The sequence below is a fragment of the Chelon labrosus genome, assembly GCF_963514085.1.
Source record: "Chelon labrosus genome assembly, chromosome: 22".
NCBI classification, from domain to species: Eukaryota; Metazoa; Chordata; class Actinopteri; order Mugiliformes; family Mugilidae; genus Chelon; species Chelon labrosus.
The window spans coordinates 8,455,953-8,476,390 of NC_140355.1; the positions used below are offsets into that span (position 1 = coordinate 8,455,953).

At 41.4% G+C, this 20,438-nt stretch overlaps 3 protein-coding genes across 4 annotated transcripts; 2 read left to right on the top strand and 1 right to left on the bottom strand.

The window, feature by feature from the left end:
• The first annotated feature begins 242 nt into the window (after positions 1-242).
• On the top strand, positions 243-3,404 carry LOC311508201 (SOSS complex subunit C-like). Of its 2 annotated transcripts, XM_084572886.1 has the most exons (5): positions 248-618; positions 1,049-1,145; positions 1,495-1,582; positions 2,888-3,023; positions 3,155-3,404. In XM_084572886.1, the coding sequence occupies exons 1-4, from the start codon at positions 594-596 to the stop codon at positions 2,984-2,986; spliced, it is 309 nt and encodes a 102-aa protein (XP_084429012.1). In that variant the 5' UTR covers positions 248-593; the 3' UTR covers positions 2,987-3,023; positions 3,155-3,404. The 2 variants fall into 2 exon arrangements, with proteins under 2 accessions (XP_084429013.1, XP_084429012.1); XM_084572887.1 differs by having other exon boundaries at positions 243-618; positions 2,888-3,404.
• A 501-nt stretch (positions 3,405-3,905) lies between these two features.
• On the bottom strand, positions 3,906-6,899 carry kiaa1958 (KIAA1958 ortholog; the record flags this gene model as incomplete). The annotated part of the gene is made up of 5 exons (XM_084572420.1): positions 3,906-4,715; positions 4,800-4,991; positions 5,365-5,553; positions 5,694-6,195; positions 6,597-6,899. 5 exons carry the CDS (start codon positions 6,897-6,899, stop codon positions 4,408-4,410), a joined length of 1,494 nt encoding a protein of 497 aa, XP_084428546.1. The 3' UTR covers positions 3,906-4,407.
• Positions 6,900-9,131: 2,232 nt separating this feature from the next.
• On the top strand, positions 9,132-20,432 carry LOC311508099 (sorting nexin-18-like). The gene is made up of 4 exons (XM_084572741.1): positions 9,132-10,342; positions 10,733-11,026; positions 12,024-12,406; positions 16,721-20,432. The coding sequence occupies exons 1-4, from the start codon at positions 9,585-9,587 to the stop codon at positions 16,945-16,947; spliced, it is 1,662 nt and encodes a 553-aa protein (XP_084428867.1). The 5' UTR covers positions 9,132-9,584; the 3' UTR covers positions 16,948-20,432.
• Positions 20,433-20,438: the final 6 nt, after the last annotated feature.

A 20,438-nucleotide genomic window follows, 5' to 3' on the forward strand; every position in this document is an offset into this window, starting at 1 on the left:
AACGTGATAAGTTTCACGTTAAAACGTGATAAGTTTTAACATGATAACTAATCATGTTAAAACGTGAAACCTATTACGTTATAGTGCTATAAAGTTCTAGAAAATAGCTTTAAAGTTACGCGTTTTATCTTTATCTTTATCTGTTTGTTCACTTAATAATTTTAAGTGTGTTATGTAATTTTGTTTTATTTCATATGTGGCATTTTCATTATAATTTGATTCGTTTATAAAGTCATTTAGGTGGAGTTATTTCATTGAGCTTTTTGCGTCTCAAATGACCGGAAATAGGAACAGAGTGAGACCTCATCCATTTTAGCCCTATCTGAGAAACCGGACTGGTACACGGCTTCAAGAAGCGAAATGCGGCGAATCATCTTCACTTTTAACTTTCAGCTGTTGTTGTAGAGCTGGGAATCACTCAGTACTGAGTATCTGATTCTGCTCCACTTTTACTTACATTAACCAACCAGGAGGAATCCTATCTTTGTCTGTTATCGGACCGCGTTGCGACATTAGCTAAGGGGAAGCCAACCATTTAAACCATTAATATTTCTAGTTTGTTATTTGACCATCCTTTTGCTGCCTTCACTGACATGGCTACCAATCCTCCAGGACAAGGTAATTATTCAGTTTTCGGCCAAACGATATATTAGTTCTTTGTCTTTATCAGTCTTTGTCGGTTCCTGACTCCAGGGGCGTAGCTACAAACTCTGGGGTCCCTGATTAGTTCCTGCTATTGGGCCCCCTTTCAGGAAGTTTAAACTGTCTATAACAGTTTGCCACAACATATATTTTACAACCTCTCATCTCACGTGAGTCCTAAAATGTTGTATTTTTTTATTGTGTCTTATTCAAATCGGTTGTAAATCTACTTGGCGATGATTATATAAATAGATTACATTCTATATGCGCTTCATTTAAACTATTAAATACATTTGTTGTATTGAGTAAAACGTTATGTTCTTTTTTACTATTTAGTGGAATATTTATTTCTGCTTATTTGTAATTTTAACTCTGATTAATTCTCAATTTGTTTTTTTTAATGTAGCCTTCCCAAACAAGGCCCGGGTGGCGATCCTGGCTGAGCTGGAGAAGGAGAGGAGGCGGCTGATGCAGAGTCAGTCCATGAACACTCCTGGAGCCAGGTAGAGATAGTACACCATAATGGCTGAACCCCGATGCTGATCTGATCATTTTAAAAATGCCTGATCCCCAGATACTTATTGGGACATCCCTACTTGACTCAGTATCTCAGCAGTTTGTTTTTAGACACAAAGCTGAAATTACTTTTAGTTTGGACAGGGTGAGGTTATGTGTAAATCTTTTTTGGGGAGATGAACATGTAGTGTTATTAGTCAGAACAAAGATTTTGCACTGCATACCCTCAAGTGATTGAAACCCATTAGTGGAATTTTGATGGATTTGCGGTCACATCTCTTAACCTTATAGACACCGGCCTCTTATCCTCCATCTCTCCTCCCTCTGATCCTGTAGCATTTCACTGTCCAGACCGAGTCTGAAGGAGTTCAGGGACAACGCAGAACAACAGCACATTGCCGCTCAGCAGAAAGCTGCCTTACAGGTGAGACACTAAACCAGAGGTGTTACTTGGTATCTATTTACACAACCTTTTCACAGAGTAACAAGCAGCATAACAAATGACGATTACTAAATGAACCAATACTCTGGATATTCATCTTTATTCTGAATTTTATGTTGATAATAGGTTCAGAAAATGTTCTAACACTGTGTAGCAATGTCCAGTTAGATCTTAGGTCCGTGCTGATGAGTTTCCATGTTCATGTTTGCATGTCCTCATCGTGCTTTTTGAAAGTAATTATAGATCTAAAGGCTTGATTATGCTTCCACGTAGTGATCACGCAATGGTCACGCAATGGCCACGCAGTTGCTTGGACGCAGTCGTGAGACCGTGATGGTTCTGCGTGGGGTTTACGTGTCGAAATGCATGCCACACTGGTAGAGGGCGCTATGATTTTTTGTGACCGACCGACCGAGACTCTTGTGACGTATCTCGCCTCGTATAGTTATTTACCTTCCGGCTTTTGTCGTAGTCACAGTGTACGATGGACACCGAGACAGAGAGACTGGCGTTGGAGCTCCAAATTATTCAAGCAGAGGAAGAAATACTTCTATTGCAAATTAGGGCACGACAAAGGAGACAATGATGTTTATGAGTGGAAACCGGAAAAGCGGTCTCCAGCGGATGTAGTTAGCGGACCAATCACACCCAATGCCGCTGCGTTGCTGCTGCGTTGCTGTTGCGTCGCCTCGACGCGCGGCGAGGATTTTTGGGAGGTGCACGTCAGGCCCTTGCGTAGGACGCACGGGGGTCCGCAAGGACGTAATAGGTCCGTACGCCCCCTCGCGCTGTGTCAACGCGGAAGCATAATTTGGGCTTAATTCTGCAAGGTTTCTGATTGATATTAGCAACATTTCTTGTAATCCGTCGTCATGAAGGTTTCTTATATGAGTCGTGTTTGAATACCAGTTCACGGTAACGTTAAAGGACCATTGCTTTTGATGTAGTGACATCTAGTGGTGAGGATGCAAACTGCAATCAACTGAAAGCTCCCATTCCGCGCTTTTAAAATAACCTGCAGTGGCTGCCACTTCATCTTACAAATGCAAAATAGCCTCTTCAAACTTCAGTTAATAAGTTTTAGATTTGTTGGTAGGTGAATTTTGTTGACTAGTCGAGCTAGCTTCTTCCTCCTCGTTCTAATCTTTAAGCTAAGCTAATAAGGTGGTTGCTGTTGCTTTGTATTAAATATAGATACTGTATGATAGAGTCAAACCCAGAAAAGCAAACGGGTTATACAGGTTATACAGCAATAAATTTAAACCTTTCCTGTGTCTTCTTTTGCAGCATGCGCACACACATTCATCAGGTTTCTTCATCACCCAGGACTCCTCGTTCGGGAATCTCATCCTCCCTGTCATTCCTCGCCTGGAGCCCGAGTCATGACATTTTATCCCGGACCTGGCCTCCTGCTGCCCCTGGTGTAAGACAAATCTTTGGGACAACATCAGTTCACATCAGACAACCAGTTTCTTCTTTTGAGTCAGGTATTAATGGGTAGCTGTTTGTACTGTTCTCAGTGGAGTATGAATCTGTCGTTTTTACATTTTCCAGACCATCAAGTTGGCTGCTGATTTAAGACAAGCTTTCCAAAGAGTCGGAAAAAGGTTCCAGATGGCTATGTAACATCCTGCTAAGTTTACCAGGGACTCATAACAGACTTCAGAAATGCAATAAAGACTATCCTGATCTGTTACCTGTCATGGCACCAATGATACAGCTTTCCAAAAAAATGCAAATGGAGAAAAATTGTTGTGCTCCAGTTGTTTTGTACATTTAAAATTGATAATAAAACTAATAAGTGTTGCATTCAACCACTTTTCAGTTTTCATTTTTATTTATTTTTTTAATTAGTGCCAACCAGTTTTTTCTTGTTTTTCTTAAAACAAGCTTGAATATGAATGAACTAGTATGGTATAGCCAGAATTCCTATCAGAATATGGTAACATGCCATTTGGATTTCTTTTCGGGGTTTGCTTCAACCCACAAAGAGAAAAAAGTAACTCTGCACGCAGTGCTCATATGACACTCCTCTCTTCATCGCTGCATAAAGCCCACCCAACTGACTCGACTGACCAGGCAGATCTATGCCCGAGCATAATCAGTTCCTAACAGACCGACTCCATACCAGCTTGAGCTAAAACAGACAAATATATGAACCCGAGAGTTTTAATTTGAAAGATTAATGATAGCAGGAGTGCTTCTGACATTCTGTACACCAATGAAAGAAGTGACTTTAATAAAAGTAAAAAAACTAATCCTTTATCCAGTCATAAAGTTTTACGACAAGAATGTGTGTGTGCCAACACTCGTCATTTGTTTTATATTTTTTCTAAAATGAAATATGACTCGCTTAATAGTACGCCCTGCTTTTAGTTGTTTATTTCAAAACATTACACACAAAACAGAAACACTGTATGTAACCATGCTGATGATTTGTCTATCTACTGGAACTGATTATTAATCACAAAGAGGCTTGAGTGGCCACCACAGATCGGTTAATACTGCTGCTGTGTAAATGTACCACGTTGGAACTTCAGATGTGAACAATCCTGACTGAATGTCCGTTCTGCCGACAGTCTCAAAGAATTTAAGAACAAGACACTGTTCTTTCCAGAGTCTCTGTTTCATACAGATGTTTCTCAGCTATACAACTACAACTCAATTTGGTAGGAGGTAAATAGACTGTACATCCATACTGTATGTGACCAGAATATAATGCACCCACATTTTAAGATGTCAAAGGCAGCCAGGCATCATGGTAGTTTTTTGCCTCTGATTCAGTCAAAAGGGGTACGCACTGTTCATCACTTTGACACAATGGGCAGCAGCTCTCCCTTTGCCTTCATCGTCTTGATCTTGGCCTTGATGGTGTCATCCATCGCCTGTCGGCAGCGGTGGGCGTAGTGCGCCAGTGTCTCCTCTTTCTCATCCCACGGTGCCAGTGCGTGAAACACCTCTGGAGCAGCCAGGCTGAGCTCGGCTATAGCCGCCGTGCGCGAGATGGTGTTACGGTCCACGCCGACCCGGTCGAAGGCCACCTTCATGGAGACGCTACGCCGAAACTCCTGGAGGGCAGCCACGTAGCGTGCTATCACGCCCACCACGTTTTTCACTGGAGAGGGTAAGCACAGGGAGTAAACATTTAATAACCATCCGTTCCTAACCTCATTGTTAGTCATCATCGTTGTGTCCTTACTCCTGACTCGAGTGTTTTCTCCGTCTCGGCTCCTCTTGCTCTTTAGAGTCCGGTGGTGCTCCAGGGGGTGAAGCTCCATTTCCTCGAATGAGTCAAACAGTGTAGGCGAATCTAACCCAGCCACATCGTCAGAAGAGGTCATGTGTGAACTCCCCGGTTCCATCTGATTAGAGCAACGTGGCCACCTCTTTTCTAGAATTCAAAACAGAAAAATGAGGAGTGAGCCTCCATTAAGATACCATTAAAATCTAATGCAGTGAAGCAAGAAAATAATACATTATTGGTCAGTTTTGTTAGATTTTTTTTTTATTTTGTCTTCATTTTATTTTGGCTTTCATGAACATCTGCAAGTTTCTTTTAGCATACTCAATTAGAATTTACTGATAAGTAAAATAAATAGTACTCATCAGCACAATTGCTATTTGAGAAATATGATGTATAAAGTAAACCGGATTTTCATTAAAAACCGCTGACAAACCTGCTTTTACTTTGAAAGCGCTATGATTTGATCACATTAGCAGTAGTCTTGTAAGCGAACAAGCAGCATATTAATCAATCCGCCCACCTGGTCGCAGTTTGTCCTGCAGGAAGTCACAGATGAGCTCAGCTTTCTTGGTGAGCTCGTGCTGCAGCAGCTCTTTGTCCTGCTTCAGACTGGAGATCATCTCTGCCATCTGTTGGTTACGGCTGCGTTCTGCAACAAGTAACATTCGCAGCTTCTCAAGCTCAGTCTGGCTCCCTTCAGCTTCACTTGCTAAAAATACAGATGAACAAAACCAGTAGTGAACAACAGGGAAACAAATTTGCATAGAAACAAACATAGACAAAGGGGCATGATATCAACTTTTATTCCCTCTGAAGTGACGAAGTACCTGCCCAACAACAAAGCGGTACCTTCAGTCTTTTCTGTAGTCTCTGCAGCAAAGCTGCATCCCTCAACCTGCTCTGTGGTCCCTGATGTGTAGCTGCCTCCTCCCAGGAGCCTCATGTTTAGATCCACTAATCCCTCACACCCCAGATGTTGTCCATGCTGGGGCCGATGGCCGTATGGGAGGGTCTTGTTGGGAAACAGTGTGTTTGTGATTTGAGAGTGTGTGTTTGGTGGCTGGCAAGCCTGCGAAAGGTTGACGGCATCCGTCTCTGCTAGCCCCGTGTTAGCTGCGTTAACAACACTGTCATAATCTCCCGCCAAGGTTGCCTCCTGCTTGACCTTCTTTCCTGCGATAGCTCCCGCTGGTGCCCCGCCTCTTTTTCTGGGTGGGCAGGGCTCGTAGTCGCACTCCTCGTCTGTGGCTGACGAATCGCATGCAGCGATGTCGAACAGCCGGCCGCTGAAGTCCTCCCCCTCTAAGGCTGCTTCGCTACAGGAGAGGTCACATGAGGTTCTCACCGCCACCTGACAGTTAAGGTAGGAACGGACACATAAGGAATTTGGACTAGGGGCCAGGTACATTGAGTCACTGACACAAGAGGGATGGAGGAACTTTTTCAGTCATCCCAAAATCTTGCACAAGTTTAACATTTGAGGATGCACAGGTAATAGCAGAGTGATACTGTGTTAAATCAAAAGCCTAGCAAAGCGTCATTTGCAAAATATAGAGCCTTTAATGCTTGGCTAGTAGTCCTGTGAGCAATCATTCAACCTTTTTTGTTGCGTGAACAATTCTCTGCAGGATGAATTTTGGGACCAAGCCACTAAAACTGCTTTTGCATAGAACTGCCACGTAGATATTCAATGATGTCAACCAAAACTACTACAAACCATTGTACTACTAACACTTTACATCTCCACTTTACCTTATTTGACATACGCCCTCCGACACACCTCTCCTGGCCCTGGGTGGTGTTCTGGGAGCCTCCACAGCTGTTGCTATGGTCATTCAGGGGCCAGTGGTAGGCGTGTCCAGCGCCACAGCCCCACACAGCAACAGGGACGCTGCCGCCGTGAGTACCAGATTCTGGTTTCAGCACACCACTGACGTAGGAACCTCGGGAGACGCGCTGTAGGCTGGGGAATAGGTTGCAGATGGTGCCATGGCTGTGAGCCCAGCGGACAAGTTTACACAGACTGTCTGAGGTGGTTTGAACCAGGTTGGACATGATGGAAATCTAAAGCAGAAAAAGAGAAGAGTGTTGACAGTGCAGCCGTTCTAGACTTGGAGCATAGGAAACTTAAATCATCGAGTTTTAGTGATCTGACATCTACAAACATTTATTTGTTTACATTGTTCAATAATTTATTAAGGTTGCCAGTCTTAATTTGCTCTGTCTCTTTTCTCAACTGTCTTGAACCTGAACTCAAATGAGCCTGGTCCTGAAATTGGCCTGAAGTTCAAAAGCCTACCTCAGATTACAGGATCAAGATATAGCCAATGTTCTTACCCCCAAAACATGGCATTTCTTTAGATAGAAGTGAATCACAATAAAATCCCAGTGACACTAAGGACGGGCCAACCCCCATTCAGAAGAATGTAATCAGATTGACTGAGGTTTTTAGTTTAGGTTACCGGTATGTATTTAATTATAATGGCAACATTTTTGTTCATTTGTTTTTCAGTTTGCTGGGTTTTAGACGTTAGAGATGTATGGTTACATTTCTATATAATGCAAACAAATCACAGTTACTTAATAGTGACTATTGCTTTGACTTTATTAAATACTAATGAATACATGCAGACATGTAAGGGCACCTTTACTATTACGGTACAAACACACATTTACCAATCAACAATTTAATAAAAGCAAAGCTGATTATCAGAGAACTATGCAGTAAGTTGGTGTTTGTTATTAGATGAGGACCTGTTGCTCTGCAAAAGTTACATTTATTCCTAATCTGCAATGCCTGCACGTTACTGCTTTTTTCAATGTTTAATCATTTAGTGAAATCCAGAATAACTGGTTTAGATTAGAGTTACTGTAAGTAATATAGGGCACACAATCTATTTGATAAACAAAAATATCACATGAAAACAACAACATCAATTCTAGTTATTGTGGGTCAGTGTCATAAAACAGGCCTATGTGTGCATCTTCATGTGTCTTTGTAAACAGAGATGAGTTATTCAACTCCTTCAAATTTAAAACATGTTAAACTGTTATATTATCTTTTAAAGATCCTCCACTCCTCTCTCTCTCTAACACTGGTGCTCATCTTAAATTAGCAGACGCGAGAACAAAGCCCCTTCATCCCAGAAACATGCCTCCTAATTAGCTTTCTTTATTTTAACATTTAAAAAAACAACCTTTCAGCAGCTTTCACATCATTTCATCATCCTCAGTCATCCCCCACGTGCCGACCTCTTCAAACACCAGCGACCATTAATCATTTCATGACGAATAATGTTTAATAAAAAAAAAAAAAAGGAACGTGCTGAATATCAAATCCAATGTCCAGCATTTGTTTAATTAACACACTCTTTGTCTGGAAGGTTTAACGTCGCCAGAAACCGACTTAAAGGTTGATTTACCGCCATCAGCTGGATAGGAGGAGGATCTGTCGTTTGTTTTTATTGGGCGAGTCAACAATGACCTCTAGTGGACGGAAGGGGAACCACAATATAATATAATATAATATAATATAATATAATATAATATAATATAATATAATATAATATAATATAATATCTCTCAAAACTCTGCTTTGAAAATAATTATTGTCTGATCTGCGAATCACCAAGGTAAACCTTTTACAACTGTTCATTAATATTATTATGTATATTATATTATTATATTTATTATTTTAATATTATAACATATCTGCATCTCATATATATATATATATAATTTTAAGACTATTTATTAGAATAATATTATTAGAATAACTAATTATTAGAATAATAACATTATATATACCCTGTATTAGTATAGATAAAACTTTAAACTTAAGATGAGCACAGAGAAATGTTCTGATGTCTTCTCCTTCTGCACAGTGAAGCTCAAACATAGAGGTGAGTTCATTTGATGCAATGTTTTTTTTTTTCATTATCAAAAAGTGAGATTAAAACATAACTAATACCTACATTAACTGTTATATATAACCTAAAAACCTTTTCATGTCTCATGTTTCTGCAGTCACCAAACATGATTGCTTCATTAAATTGTATGTAATTAGCTTCAAAGATGACGCGTTGATGACATCACAGTCTATATACGGGCTAAAATGATGTAATTAATCTCACATGAGAGAGTTTCTGTGTGTTTTTCCATGTCTGTCTCAGTTGAGCTACTTGACTGAACTTGCCCCTGGCTCCACCCTCCGTTAGTCAGCCAGTCTCCTACGTGTTAGGACTGCTGCCTCGAACTTACAAGCATCTCGGAGAGAGCAAGGGGAAAAAAGGGACGTTCCCCCCGGCTTTTATGTGGAGGAGTGAAACAGCCCCCGTAAGCTGTAAGTTTGTCAGCTTCAAAGTTTAACTGCTAACTTTCCTCGGATAGAAAAGACGCGTTTTCGTCAGAGTTTTCCGTCTTGGATTAAGTTCTGCATGGAAACAAATGTTATCTGAACCCGCAGAAAGGAGCGCAGAGAGAGAGGAGGTGGGTGTCGGATACAAGCCTGTTTTTTTTTTCTTCTTCTTCTTGTTCCTTTGTGCATCGATTTCGGATATAATCTTTTTATTTAGACAAAAGTGAAAAGGAAGTTTGATTGTCGCTGCTTCTTTCTAAATCTCCTCAAGATCCGGAGACATCTGTAAAAGGTTTAATCCTGGGGGAAAAAAAGCAACTTCTTGTGGAAAGTTTGCATTGAAACAACAAATACGCACAAATCATACTAGCAGTGTTCAAACCATGGCTTTAAAGGCCAGAGTGTTGTATGATTTCAACTCTGAAAATTCAGGAGAGATCTCCATAGCAGAGAATGAGTTGGTGACTTTGTTCAGCGAGAAGGAGCTGGAGGGCTGGCTGGAGGGGAAGAACAGTAGGGGGGAGTCTGGCCTCTTCCCTGCCTCTTATGTAGAGATCATCAGGGACCACATTTACGTCAACAACGGCTTCTCCTTGTCCAAAACCAAGGCTGCGACCCCCACCCCCACCCACACCTCCTCTCCTGAGTCCCAGTCCCAGAGAGGCTTTGGAGCCGGTAGCGGTGGTAGTGGTGGGGGCAGCTTCCAAACCAGCCAGGGAAGCGATGATGACTGGGATGATGACTGGGATGACAGCTCTCCTACGGCCGATGCACCTCAGGGTCTCAGCTCCGCCTCTTCCATGTACCCCGTCACCACCTCGCTGCCGGGGCGCAGCAGCTCCCAGCATCACCAACAGCAGGCAAAAAGCTCAGCCACGGTGGGGAGGAACCTCAACAGGTTCTCCACCTTCGTCAAATCGGGAGGAGAAGCCTTCCTGCTTGGGGAGGCCTCAGGTTTGGTGAAGGACGCAGACAAGATTTGTGTGGTGATGGGAAAGCATGGACCAGAGTGGGAGGAGAACCCCTATCCATTTACATGCACCATAGACGATCCCACCAAGCAGACCAAGTTCAAAGGCATGAAGAGCTACATGTCCTACGGCCTTACCCCAGCGCATACCAGTGTACAAGTCAACCGCAGGTACATAGTGTTCTCTTTCTCCTTCTTCTTCTCCTTTCTTTTCAAATCTTAACAGTTCCTCCATACTTAAAATAGATGTTGTAATGCTTTTCCCGTGGCCACAATTGTCTCCACAAAATGGCAAAAACAGAGCTGTGGTCTTGTGCCATTTGGATTCTTTTGTTACTGTGGTTCTCTCTGTACCTTTCACATTTTTTTCTCATCAGTAGGTCATTTTAACTTAATCATAATCCCCACTTTGCATGTTGGGAAAAGGTTCCTATGCTTGTTCTCCTGATATCTGACTACATTATCTTTATATTTACCTTACTTCCTAATATCCCTCATTTGTAAAACCTGCTTTCACCTAACCAATCCCCTAACCTATGCCCCCTTCCTTCCTCCCTGCAGGTACAAGCATTTCGACTGGCTCTATGCTCGACTTGTGGAACGCTTCCCCGTCATCTCGGTGCCCCACCTTCCGGAGAAGCAGGCCACGGGCCGCTTCGAGGAGGACTTCATCTCCAAGAGGAGGAAGGGTCTGATCTGGTGGATGAACCACATGACCAGCCACCCAGTGCTGGCTCGCTGTGACGTTTTCCAGCATTTCCTAACCTGCGGGGCGGATGAAAAGGCCTGGAAACAGGGCAAGAGGAAGGCAGAGAGGGACGAGCTGGTCGGGGCCAATTTCTTCCTTACGATCAGGTATGAGGATGAGATCATTACAGCAGAGCTTGTGGATTGCTACGTTTTTATTACATGCCTATAAAAAGTACAGCGCAGATGGTGGAAAGCCTTTGACTCGCTGCTAGATTATGGACGTAAGAGGGGGTAAAAATATGCAATGAACAAAGCTTTTCTTCCCTGAATGCTTTCTACAGAAGCCATGCTGTTAATATGTGTGAAACATCACAATGACGTCACATCCTGATATTTAAAGAATCGCCAATTGAGCTGTAGGAATGTTTCACTGATCTAAAACTTTGGAGAGTGGATGTAAGGCGCCTGAAGTCCGAGAGCACGGGCTTCTTTCAGCACTTGCCATTTTCCACCAGCAATCATGAGTCACAAAAGTAGAAATCCATTTTAGAGTCATAGAGACATACATACCAGTATTAGGAAAAAGACTAGAACACAGAGTTGGTACGACTCAGATCACCAGCTTTCAATAAAAGCCTTTCTCCTTGCATTTTTAGCATTCTTAAACATGTTTGTGGCTCCTGTGCCAAGCGCACTTTGAATGTGTTAAGTTCTAGCTCAATCCCTGGACATATTCCATGTAATACAGGTTATCACTTGCTGAAGGTGAGGTATGAGATCTGGCCTGCTGTGTGAAGGAAGGCACTACTTAAACTCTAAATTAAAGCACTTCCTCACAGCTTTTGGAAATCATTTAGGTCCAGAGACTGGACATAACTGGACATAACTGTAATCCCTCTTTAGTTAACTGCAACACAGTGCAGTTAACTACTTCTGTGAAGTTGTAAGTCATCAGGTTTTGTGGCAAGTGTTTCATTTTTGCCCTTCAACAAGGAAGTGTTATCAGTTTAATGTGCTGTAACCGAAGGCTTTCATCTTAAGGAGTGCCTGTTCGTGAGATAAACCGAACGGAGATAACCCAATAAACATTTTTCTGTAATAAAAATCATGTAATGTCACAAGATCTAAAATGACTACTCTAGTCAACTCTTTTCTCCATCAGCCCCCCTGCTGTCCCTCTGAACCTTCAGGAAGTCGAGAGCAAGATCGAAGGCTTCAAGACCTTCACTAGGAGGATGGATGAGAACATCGTGGTCGTGAACACCACCATCAATGAGTTTGCCCGCAAACAGATGACAGGTTTCAAGAAGGAGTACCAGAGAGTGGGACAGTCCTTCAGACTCCTGGGGCAGGCGTTCGAGCTGGACCAGCAGGCCTACTCGGTAGGCCTCAACAAGGCCATCGTGTACACTGGCGAGTCTTATGAGGTGATAGGAGACTATTTTGCCGAGCAGCCACGCAGGGACCTGGACCCCATTTCTGACCTGTTGGACCTCTACCGAGGACACCTGGCCAATTTTCCTGACATCATCCATGTGCAGAAAGGTGGGAAAGTGTGTTTATGTGTGTTCTTGTTTTGATTACGTTGAGGGGGCCAAACTCTTGCGGAATACTTATGTTGTGGGGTCATGTTGTTCTTGTTAAGATTCAGTTTTAGAGTAAACATTAGAATAAGGTTATGGTTTGGGTTAGACACTTAGTTGAGTTGGTCAGGGTTAGGGTAAGGGCCTGGTGAATGCATTATGTCAATGGAAAGTCTGTTTAAAGATAGAAACCTGAGTTGTATGTGTGTTTATGTGGCATCAAATGTAGAATTGCATTTTTTGTAGCATAGAAGTACACAGGGTACACAAGTGAGCATAACCTTTATCTTTTTATTTTAAATCCAATCTTGTTAGCATACATAACACAATAAACCTTGCAGTGTTATTGAGCAGTAAAAGAAGTGTGCTTAAGGAGTTAAAACAATGCACTAAACTTCCAGCTGCCTTGCAAGACAACAAACAGATGCAATACCAAGTATAGTGCAGACATGTTTTTGCAGGGAGGTTAAGGGTCATCTTAAAGTAGGGCTAAGACAAGAAATGAAAAGATTGACTGCAGGCAGGAATCATTCACAGGACGCCTCTCGCTCTCAGCCTCCACGCTGCAGACTCTCATTTCTTGCAAAATAAGAGATTCTCAGAATTCTTGATTTTAAGGATAATTAATGGTGTTTGTAAAAGCCATTCAGCCCAAAGACTCCCAATCTATTATTCACATACAAGACAATACACAAAGACCCAGATTCTGATTGTTTCCTAACCAAGGGCAACATCTGTTTTCATTTACTGAACTGCAGTGTCAGTCTGAAAACTGAACTCATTGTAACACTCTGAGTATTACGAAGGCCTGTACTCGCTCATTTGAATCACAGAAACACACATTCACAAAGGTTTTGCAGAGGAGTTAGCTTGTTAGTTGCCTGCAGGTTGGGAGGAGGGAGTTGTTCCTGGCATGCAAAGTCCAAACTTTTGCCAATCCTAGCGGCACTGTTTCTATAGTCCACCGAATTCTGTTCTCCAGATACAATAACAGCTCCAAACTATGGAGACAGCCTGAATAGTCCTGACAGGACTTCACCTCCTTCCTGACTGACAAATAACCTATTGTTTTAAAGAGTACAAACTTCTAATAATGCTGGATTTCCCACGCCTCTGAGTTTTTAAATAGCTTTTTCAACTTTTTTAATGTAGGAAACTAATATTGGCACATCTCCCTGTGGTGCGCAAACAAATGTATCACAGTTGCCATCTTCTTACGGGCATATGCTACCAGTCGCAATCACAAAGGAATTCAGACTGGCCCAAGCCAGTTCAAGGCAATATCAGTTGAGAAGGGTTGTATAAACCTTTGATCATCACTTCAGTAGAAAATGTCAGTGCTTTATTGTCTGTGGTTGGAATGAATACATTCATTCTACACATGTTAGCCCCATGTGGGCTACACATCAGGTGACATGGTGGGTTTCTGGGAGCGACACAAACATGGTGGTAGCAAAATAACAATCAAAGCTGGAATTGATGTGGGTCTATTGTTGTCTTTTACTGAATTAATTCAGCGTGAGAAAGGAAACAAGTGACGAATTCGACACTCCACACCAAACATAACCACTTTGCACATGTCAGCAAAAAGTTCTATTGTGACTGATGGTCACAGACAGTGAATCAACTCTGAATCAAGAAATTTAAACTAAAAACAACTCATCAAAAGTTCCCCCTGCAAAGTCATCATTCCGGGGTACCAGCATGGTTTCAATTTCTGGAAACTATCACAGTCTATTCTGCATGAGAGAAAAAAAATCCACACAGTTATAATCCGCCATACAATTGTACAGTTTGTTTGTTTTTCATTGAAGTTTTTTCCTGGAAACCGTTCAAAAAGTTGATTCAATGCTCATTAACCGCCACAACAAAAAAAAACAAAAAATGTACTTGACCTAAGTAATAAATCAATGGAATTCATTAATACAAATTAGTTTCCACCACGTCTTAGATCATGTAATCAGTCCAGATCAGACTAGACTCTCAGTTCTCCATTGCTGCTGTCATAGGAGACTTTGTCCGCTGAGTAACACTCATGACCTCACTGACTTAATGCAAAGTCTGCACAATTGTGAAATGACTGCTGTTGACAAATCATGGCTCGTTTAGACCCAGATAGCTAGACTTCCACAAATCTCTATTCATCTTATGTAGTACTGAACCATTTCTCTAACTTAACTAGAAAAAAAACGGTAACATTGCAGTGCATGAAGGCTGGAAAAAAGCTGTTGAGCACTTAAAGCGGACTGTTTTGCTGACCTAAATGTCTCTGTACAGTATCAGTCGTAATTGCTAGGTCTGTCTGTGAGGTACAAAGGCTACATCTGATTTGAATGAGTGGAGATTCCTGGGCCTCTTGTCCTGTGTTGCCTTGGGACGGCAGGAATTCAAAATGGAGAGGTCTCAGGATTAGGTTCCCCTCCTCCTCTTTTTCTTCCCCGTCTTATCCTCCTTCCTCCCGGTGCTTGAGGAAAAAGAGGAAGAGGGGAGGTGCTGAGGGTTACAGAGCTGCACAAGCTTCTCACCAGTACAAAAGTACCAGAGTTCAGATTACAGCTCAGTAATCGCCTTGGCAGTGAGGAGAGCAAAGTCCAAGTTAATTTGTTAGTGGACTTGTGCGTATATGGTGTGTGTTTCGTGATGTGTGTGAGATAAACAGAAAAATCTAGGCTGAGACACGAGGCCAACAAGGTCTTGCTCATCATTTCCTCCACATGCAACTATGTCAGTGAATCGGTCTGAGTTCCTCTTCATCTGTTTTTCATTGGTCAGGTCTACTCGAGCTGCACCACTTCCCCTAGAAGTTGAGTCACACCAAACATTCTGAGTAATGACTGGGCGTTGGGTAACTTTAAAGTAACTTGGAAAAAGTATGCAATGCTAAAAAAAAATGTATGTCTGCTTGTCACTAACAGGAGAAGTTGGTCTGGAGTCACTACATTGGGAACTCATTATGCCCAGCAAAGAAATACCAACTGGACATGTCTTATGTGTTTATGTGTTGAACAAAATAGCTGTGATTGGTTGTATGACTACCCATCTGTGTGAAAAGGTTTATTTTTCGCTGTATTTGTGGAAACACACCCCTTAATGAATTTTAAGGGGTGTGTTACCAGACTTATTGTCTGATAAAAATTGAGTGTGACTACGTTATGCCAAAAATATCCATGTATTTTACAACATTTTTAGAGAGCCAAAGTCCCAACTGTCACATCCATGCTAGCCTATTAGCAATCATTGCTAATATTAGCTGTAATATTATTTTTTTATTCGTTGAATTTACCAGATATCTGTATTATTAGTGACACCGGTTCTTCTCAGATAACGACAGGTCAAAATGTCTCTACTCGCTGCGTGCCCTTGAAATGTGGCATTTCCAACCTTTTAGCTTTTTTAACTTGTAATAGCTAGCCAAATGTCCTCAGCTTGTTGTGTGTGTCTGGAAAAAGCTAGCTTGTTTTGGTGAGCAGACAATTCATCTGTGCTTTAAAAAAGGTCAAAGCCAGGAAGTGGGTAGTTTAGCATAAATCCTGGAAGCAAAGGGAAGCAGCTAGCTTATTTGAAGGTAAGAAAAGCTAACAAACCCGCTTATTAATATTTTAAACTTTACAAACTACAAAGCGGTATATTGCCTGTTAAGAACTTGCAAAAAACGTGTAGAAACAACAAATAAGCTATTTACATTTCTTGGCTCTAGTTTGTAATGCATGCATAAGCTTATTTCCCAATACTTGATGGTGGAATAATCAGAAAATGTTGGTATGCATATTTTTGAGTTGTTGTATCCGCAATAATGCGAAGTAACCATAACCCAAACTTGGAAAATGTTAGTCACTTGCAAGCATCTCTCTCTCTCAAACGTGTAACATCATACTTTTTAAACAAATAGACGTTTATCAGATTCACATGCATATGTTGTAAATAATCACATGGCTCTCCTGTCTGCTTTGCTCTTTATACCATGTGGGAAACTACTATTAATGTTTTTTGGGTTTTTTTTTTGCTTGGGACAAACAAATACAACACATCCTGTTTGTTCTCAAACCACACGACCACACCAAATTGGGAAAAATTACTTCCCAACTCGGGAATTTTGGGGCATCAAAGGAGTACGTGAATGTACCATCAAATCTGCTAAGAACAGAAGATTACATTTTTACCATTTTACCCTACCTGTTAGACAAACATATTTGTAGTCATACCTATGTTTCAAGATTGGATTTATAGTTTGAAAAAAACTCAGAGGTCTAGTCTAAACTGTGTATATTTTCCTCAGGTGCACTGACCAAAGTGAAGGACTGTCCAAAGCTGGAGGGGGATCTCCATGACCGCTGCAACATCATTTCTTGCGCCACGCTGGCGGAAATCCAGCACTTCCACCGCACGCGCGTGCGAGACTTCCGCTCGCAGATGCAGCACCACATCCGCCAGCAGATCGGATTCTTCCAGAAGATCACCGCCAGGCTAGAGGACGCACTGAAGAGATTTGACGAAGACCAGTAGGACAAGAGGGACATAAGGGAGAGGTCGGACTATAAAGGATTCAACGACATGAGGGGGGGGGGGGGCTTGACACAAGAAGGAGACAAGAGTAACTGATGGTTTCATCCTCTTCTTCTAGAAATGGAGAACATGCTATTGACTTTTAAGAGAGAGAGACTTGTATTGTGATGGATTGTGCGCCTGGTACGAGCCTTGGAAGAATTATACCACTCTTTAAAAATATATAGGCCAGATGACAACTTCTTGGATTAACTGAACTGCTCTGATGAATGTACCAGTAAGAGGGATTTTGCTGACACTCCAGGCACATCTTGCAACTCAGCGGGACTGCTGCAGATGTTTAAAACAGCTGCTTTCAGTATGGCAGGGGCTGCCGTTTGATGGACTCCCTAGAATCCCTCCGTCAGGGAAGCGTCCACAGAAGATAGGAAATTCTTGAAATCACTTCATCTGGTCGTTTTAATGACCGAAAGGCAGGACTTTATTTTTACTTGAATGACCTACTCAGTATTTTTTTGGTGGCACAGTATGTAAGTTCATGACTATGGTATGGAGAGAGGCAGAGATGGCATAATATTCTCTACTGATTAGTCCTAGGATTTTCATCGCAGCTTGAAGTTTGACCTACATCTGCTGCCTAACCTCTCTCACAGCTCAGATCACACCTTCACTATGTTATAATTTGAAGCCCAACGTATTTATAGCCTGTGGGCTTGTTTCAGAAGCAACTCTACATTCTCACTTTTTCCAGATGTCGTATTAAAATCCTGACTTTTGGGGGATATATACTGTGGGTGTTTTCTGGCATGGAAAGGCTCAACCAAGATCATGTGGACTTTTAAAGTTATTGTAGCATATTTGGAATTCTTCTAAGGGCAAAGGGGTTCGTCTGGGAAGAAGATGGGTTACGGTTAGGGTGACGATCCAGGTTGCAGTTTATAAACGCATTCTTCTGCTGTCTCAGAGTTAAATCTGTGGCATTGCCATATGGGGATGACAATTTTTCAGTTCCTAGATATAGCTCAGAGAACATTTTGACGCAATCACTGGCAGTGTTTCGCTGCTGGATTGGGAAAACCTTTTTCCGACCAGGCATCCTGCACAAATTTAATGAGTTTGACTCACAAAGAATTTCTTTTAAGTTTAAGCAGCAGGGGTGTTGCAGTTCTGAGCACCCAGAGGCAAGTTAGGATCTATTAAATATAATCAATGTGCGTCTTAAAAATGGGGGGAAATTGGGGGTAAATGGCTATAATAACTGAGATAAACAGTGGTTTAAACTGAGTAAAAGCTGACGGTTTTACACTCATATATCTGGTAAATGCTGTAATTTCAGGTGTTAGGATTAGGGACATCACATTCATTCTTTGGGGACTTTTGCTTCGTAACTTTAATAATGAGACAAAGCACCGTGCTGGTTGTGCTTTCTTCAGAAATTCACTAAGATCACTAAAAGTGTTTCTCAGCTCTTTGAATGTAACACGACACCGTTTCATCAAATAAATGAAAGTAGATTTTATTTCAGTCATGTGCTTTATCTGTATTGCTTCTTTCCCCACCAGAATATAATTTGTACTTCAACGTTTTCACGTCTTCCAAATCTGGATAAATATTTCACATTTTCTCCTTGTACTGTATATTCAAGATAAGGAGGATGGATGGATGTTAAAATCCACACCACAGCCTATCATTTCAAAATTCAAATACACGTTCACCAAGGAAACACCACTGCCAGATAGATATGTAAGCTATTCTGCCAATCTCACATATTTCCGGTTTAAGAAAAATATGTAGTGTGCGTTTCGTTCGAAGTTCTCCCAAAGAAGAGCGTCTTATCGCCTGTTTTTTTTCCCGTGGCAGTCGACTCCAGTCCCCTGATATCTGACACCAGAGTTCACAGACCGCAGATCAGGTTCCCAGCAACAGCAGGGCCTTCATTATTTAGACATGTCTCTTTCTCCTCTCCACTCATTTTCCTCTCTTAATGTGTTTCAGTTGCAATTTCAGCTGATTATCATTAATCATTCTGAGTCGGCAAATTCTCACTCCCTTGTAATTCGATTATTTTTGAGATTCATTTACACTCCCTTGCTATTCTTCTCTAAAATCTGCACTTAGTCCATTAGGTTTTTAAAAGTGAGACAAATGATTTGATTCATACCAGATTTTATGTGCATGACAAGGTTGAGAAACCACCTATTATGCTGCAACACAATTTATTCAGGATGACTGTGGTGCATAAATGGGTCAGTGGACATCTGGAAACATGTTTCCAGCACTCACTTAAAGTAAGAAAATATTAATTTACCTGCAGGCTAAAGCCCTTGAAAGCCTAATAAATATGGAATAGCTCTGTTGGCGGAGGCCTGCTTTTCGACGTTATATAAAACGTTTAAGGTGGTTTATGTAAGTGTCACACATTTGTCAATCATTTATCCAATTTTTAATGTGGCTCAGATTTTAAAATGTCCATCTTTGTCATAAACAGAAGGGCAGCTTGTTGATGTTGGTCATAAACAAAATCAGAAACAGAAACCACTAGAAGAATATGATCTGCCACTCAAAACTTTTACTTAACTGACTGACGATCCGCACTGTTAAAGTTCAACACAAGAAGTATTTAAGAAATACTTTTTATTAAAAAAAAAAATTTTTTTTACAGTGCATGGCAAACACATTCAGGCATATAAAGGGTCAAAAAGTGGCAAGAATGTCGATCAAGAACTGAGCTACACCTCAATGCATCATTAACATTAACTCATATACTATAAGAAGCAGTAACATTACAGCTGACTGCCAGCGGTAAAAAATGACGGAAAAGTGCAGAACACAGAAGCTTACAGTACTTTTAGTCGCACGTACGGACACTGTGATGCAGCAGCTGGCATATTAGGTCTTATAGAGGTGATGCATCAGTATGTACAACAACTGTAGGTGAAAGATGTCAATTACCAGTTACATCGCTAACTCACATCGACACCAACACACAATTCAATTGCTTTAAATGTGATTTAAAACCTTGATCTATGTTTCACTTCCTTGTACAGCAACAGTTCCAGAAATATACCGTTCATCGCAGCCACAGATGTTAAAAACAGCGTTTCCAGGAATCAGTGGGAGACTGTTAGACATAAAAATGGCCTTCTGTAAGGAGGAACCAACAGTAGTCATGTTTCATGAAACTAATTTGACAGAAAAAAAACGTTTATTCTTAATAAAGAACAAAAAAAAACGGCCTCCTAAGCTGGAATAATTGACTGTTTTCTTTGAACCCTACTGCATGTGTCGTAGCTCCAGTAGCTTGTTCTATCTAGCAGACCAGATTACATTGTTGGTACAACAAAGATGCGTTCAGTTTAAGTCGGTTAAGTGAAATGACTTAAATGTAATGGCCATTATACATTTAGTATGTTTTTGACCTCATGTGCCTTTGGTGACCATGGGTGGTGGATGATGAAAGCAGATGCATTCCATTCATAACCTCATAAAAT

Bases quoted from the DNA above. Each gene is read 5' to 3' on its own strand.
- LOC311508099 (XM_084572741.1), top strand. From the start codon at position 9,585: ATGGCTTTAAAGGCCAGAGTGTTGTATGATTTCAACTCTGAAAATTCA. The intron at 10,343-10,732 runs GTACATAGTGTT...TCCTCCCTGCAG, and splicing joins AGTGTACAAGTCAACCGCAG to GTACAAGCATTTCGACTGGC. The intron at 11,027-12,023 runs GTATGAGGATGA...TTTCTCCATCAG, and splicing joins AATTTCTTCCTTACGATCAG to CCCCCCTGCTGTCCCTCTGA.
- LOC311508201 (XM_084572887.1), top strand. From the start codon at position 594: ATGGCTACCAATCCTCCAGGACAAG. The intron at 1,146-1,494 runs GTAGAGATAGTA...CTGATCCTGTAG, and splicing joins ATGAACACTCCTGGAGCCAG to CATTTCACTGTCCAGACCGA. The intron at 1,583-2,887 runs GTGAGACACTAA...CTTCTTTTGCAG, and splicing joins AGCAGAAAGCTGCCTTACAG to CATGCGCACACACATTCATC.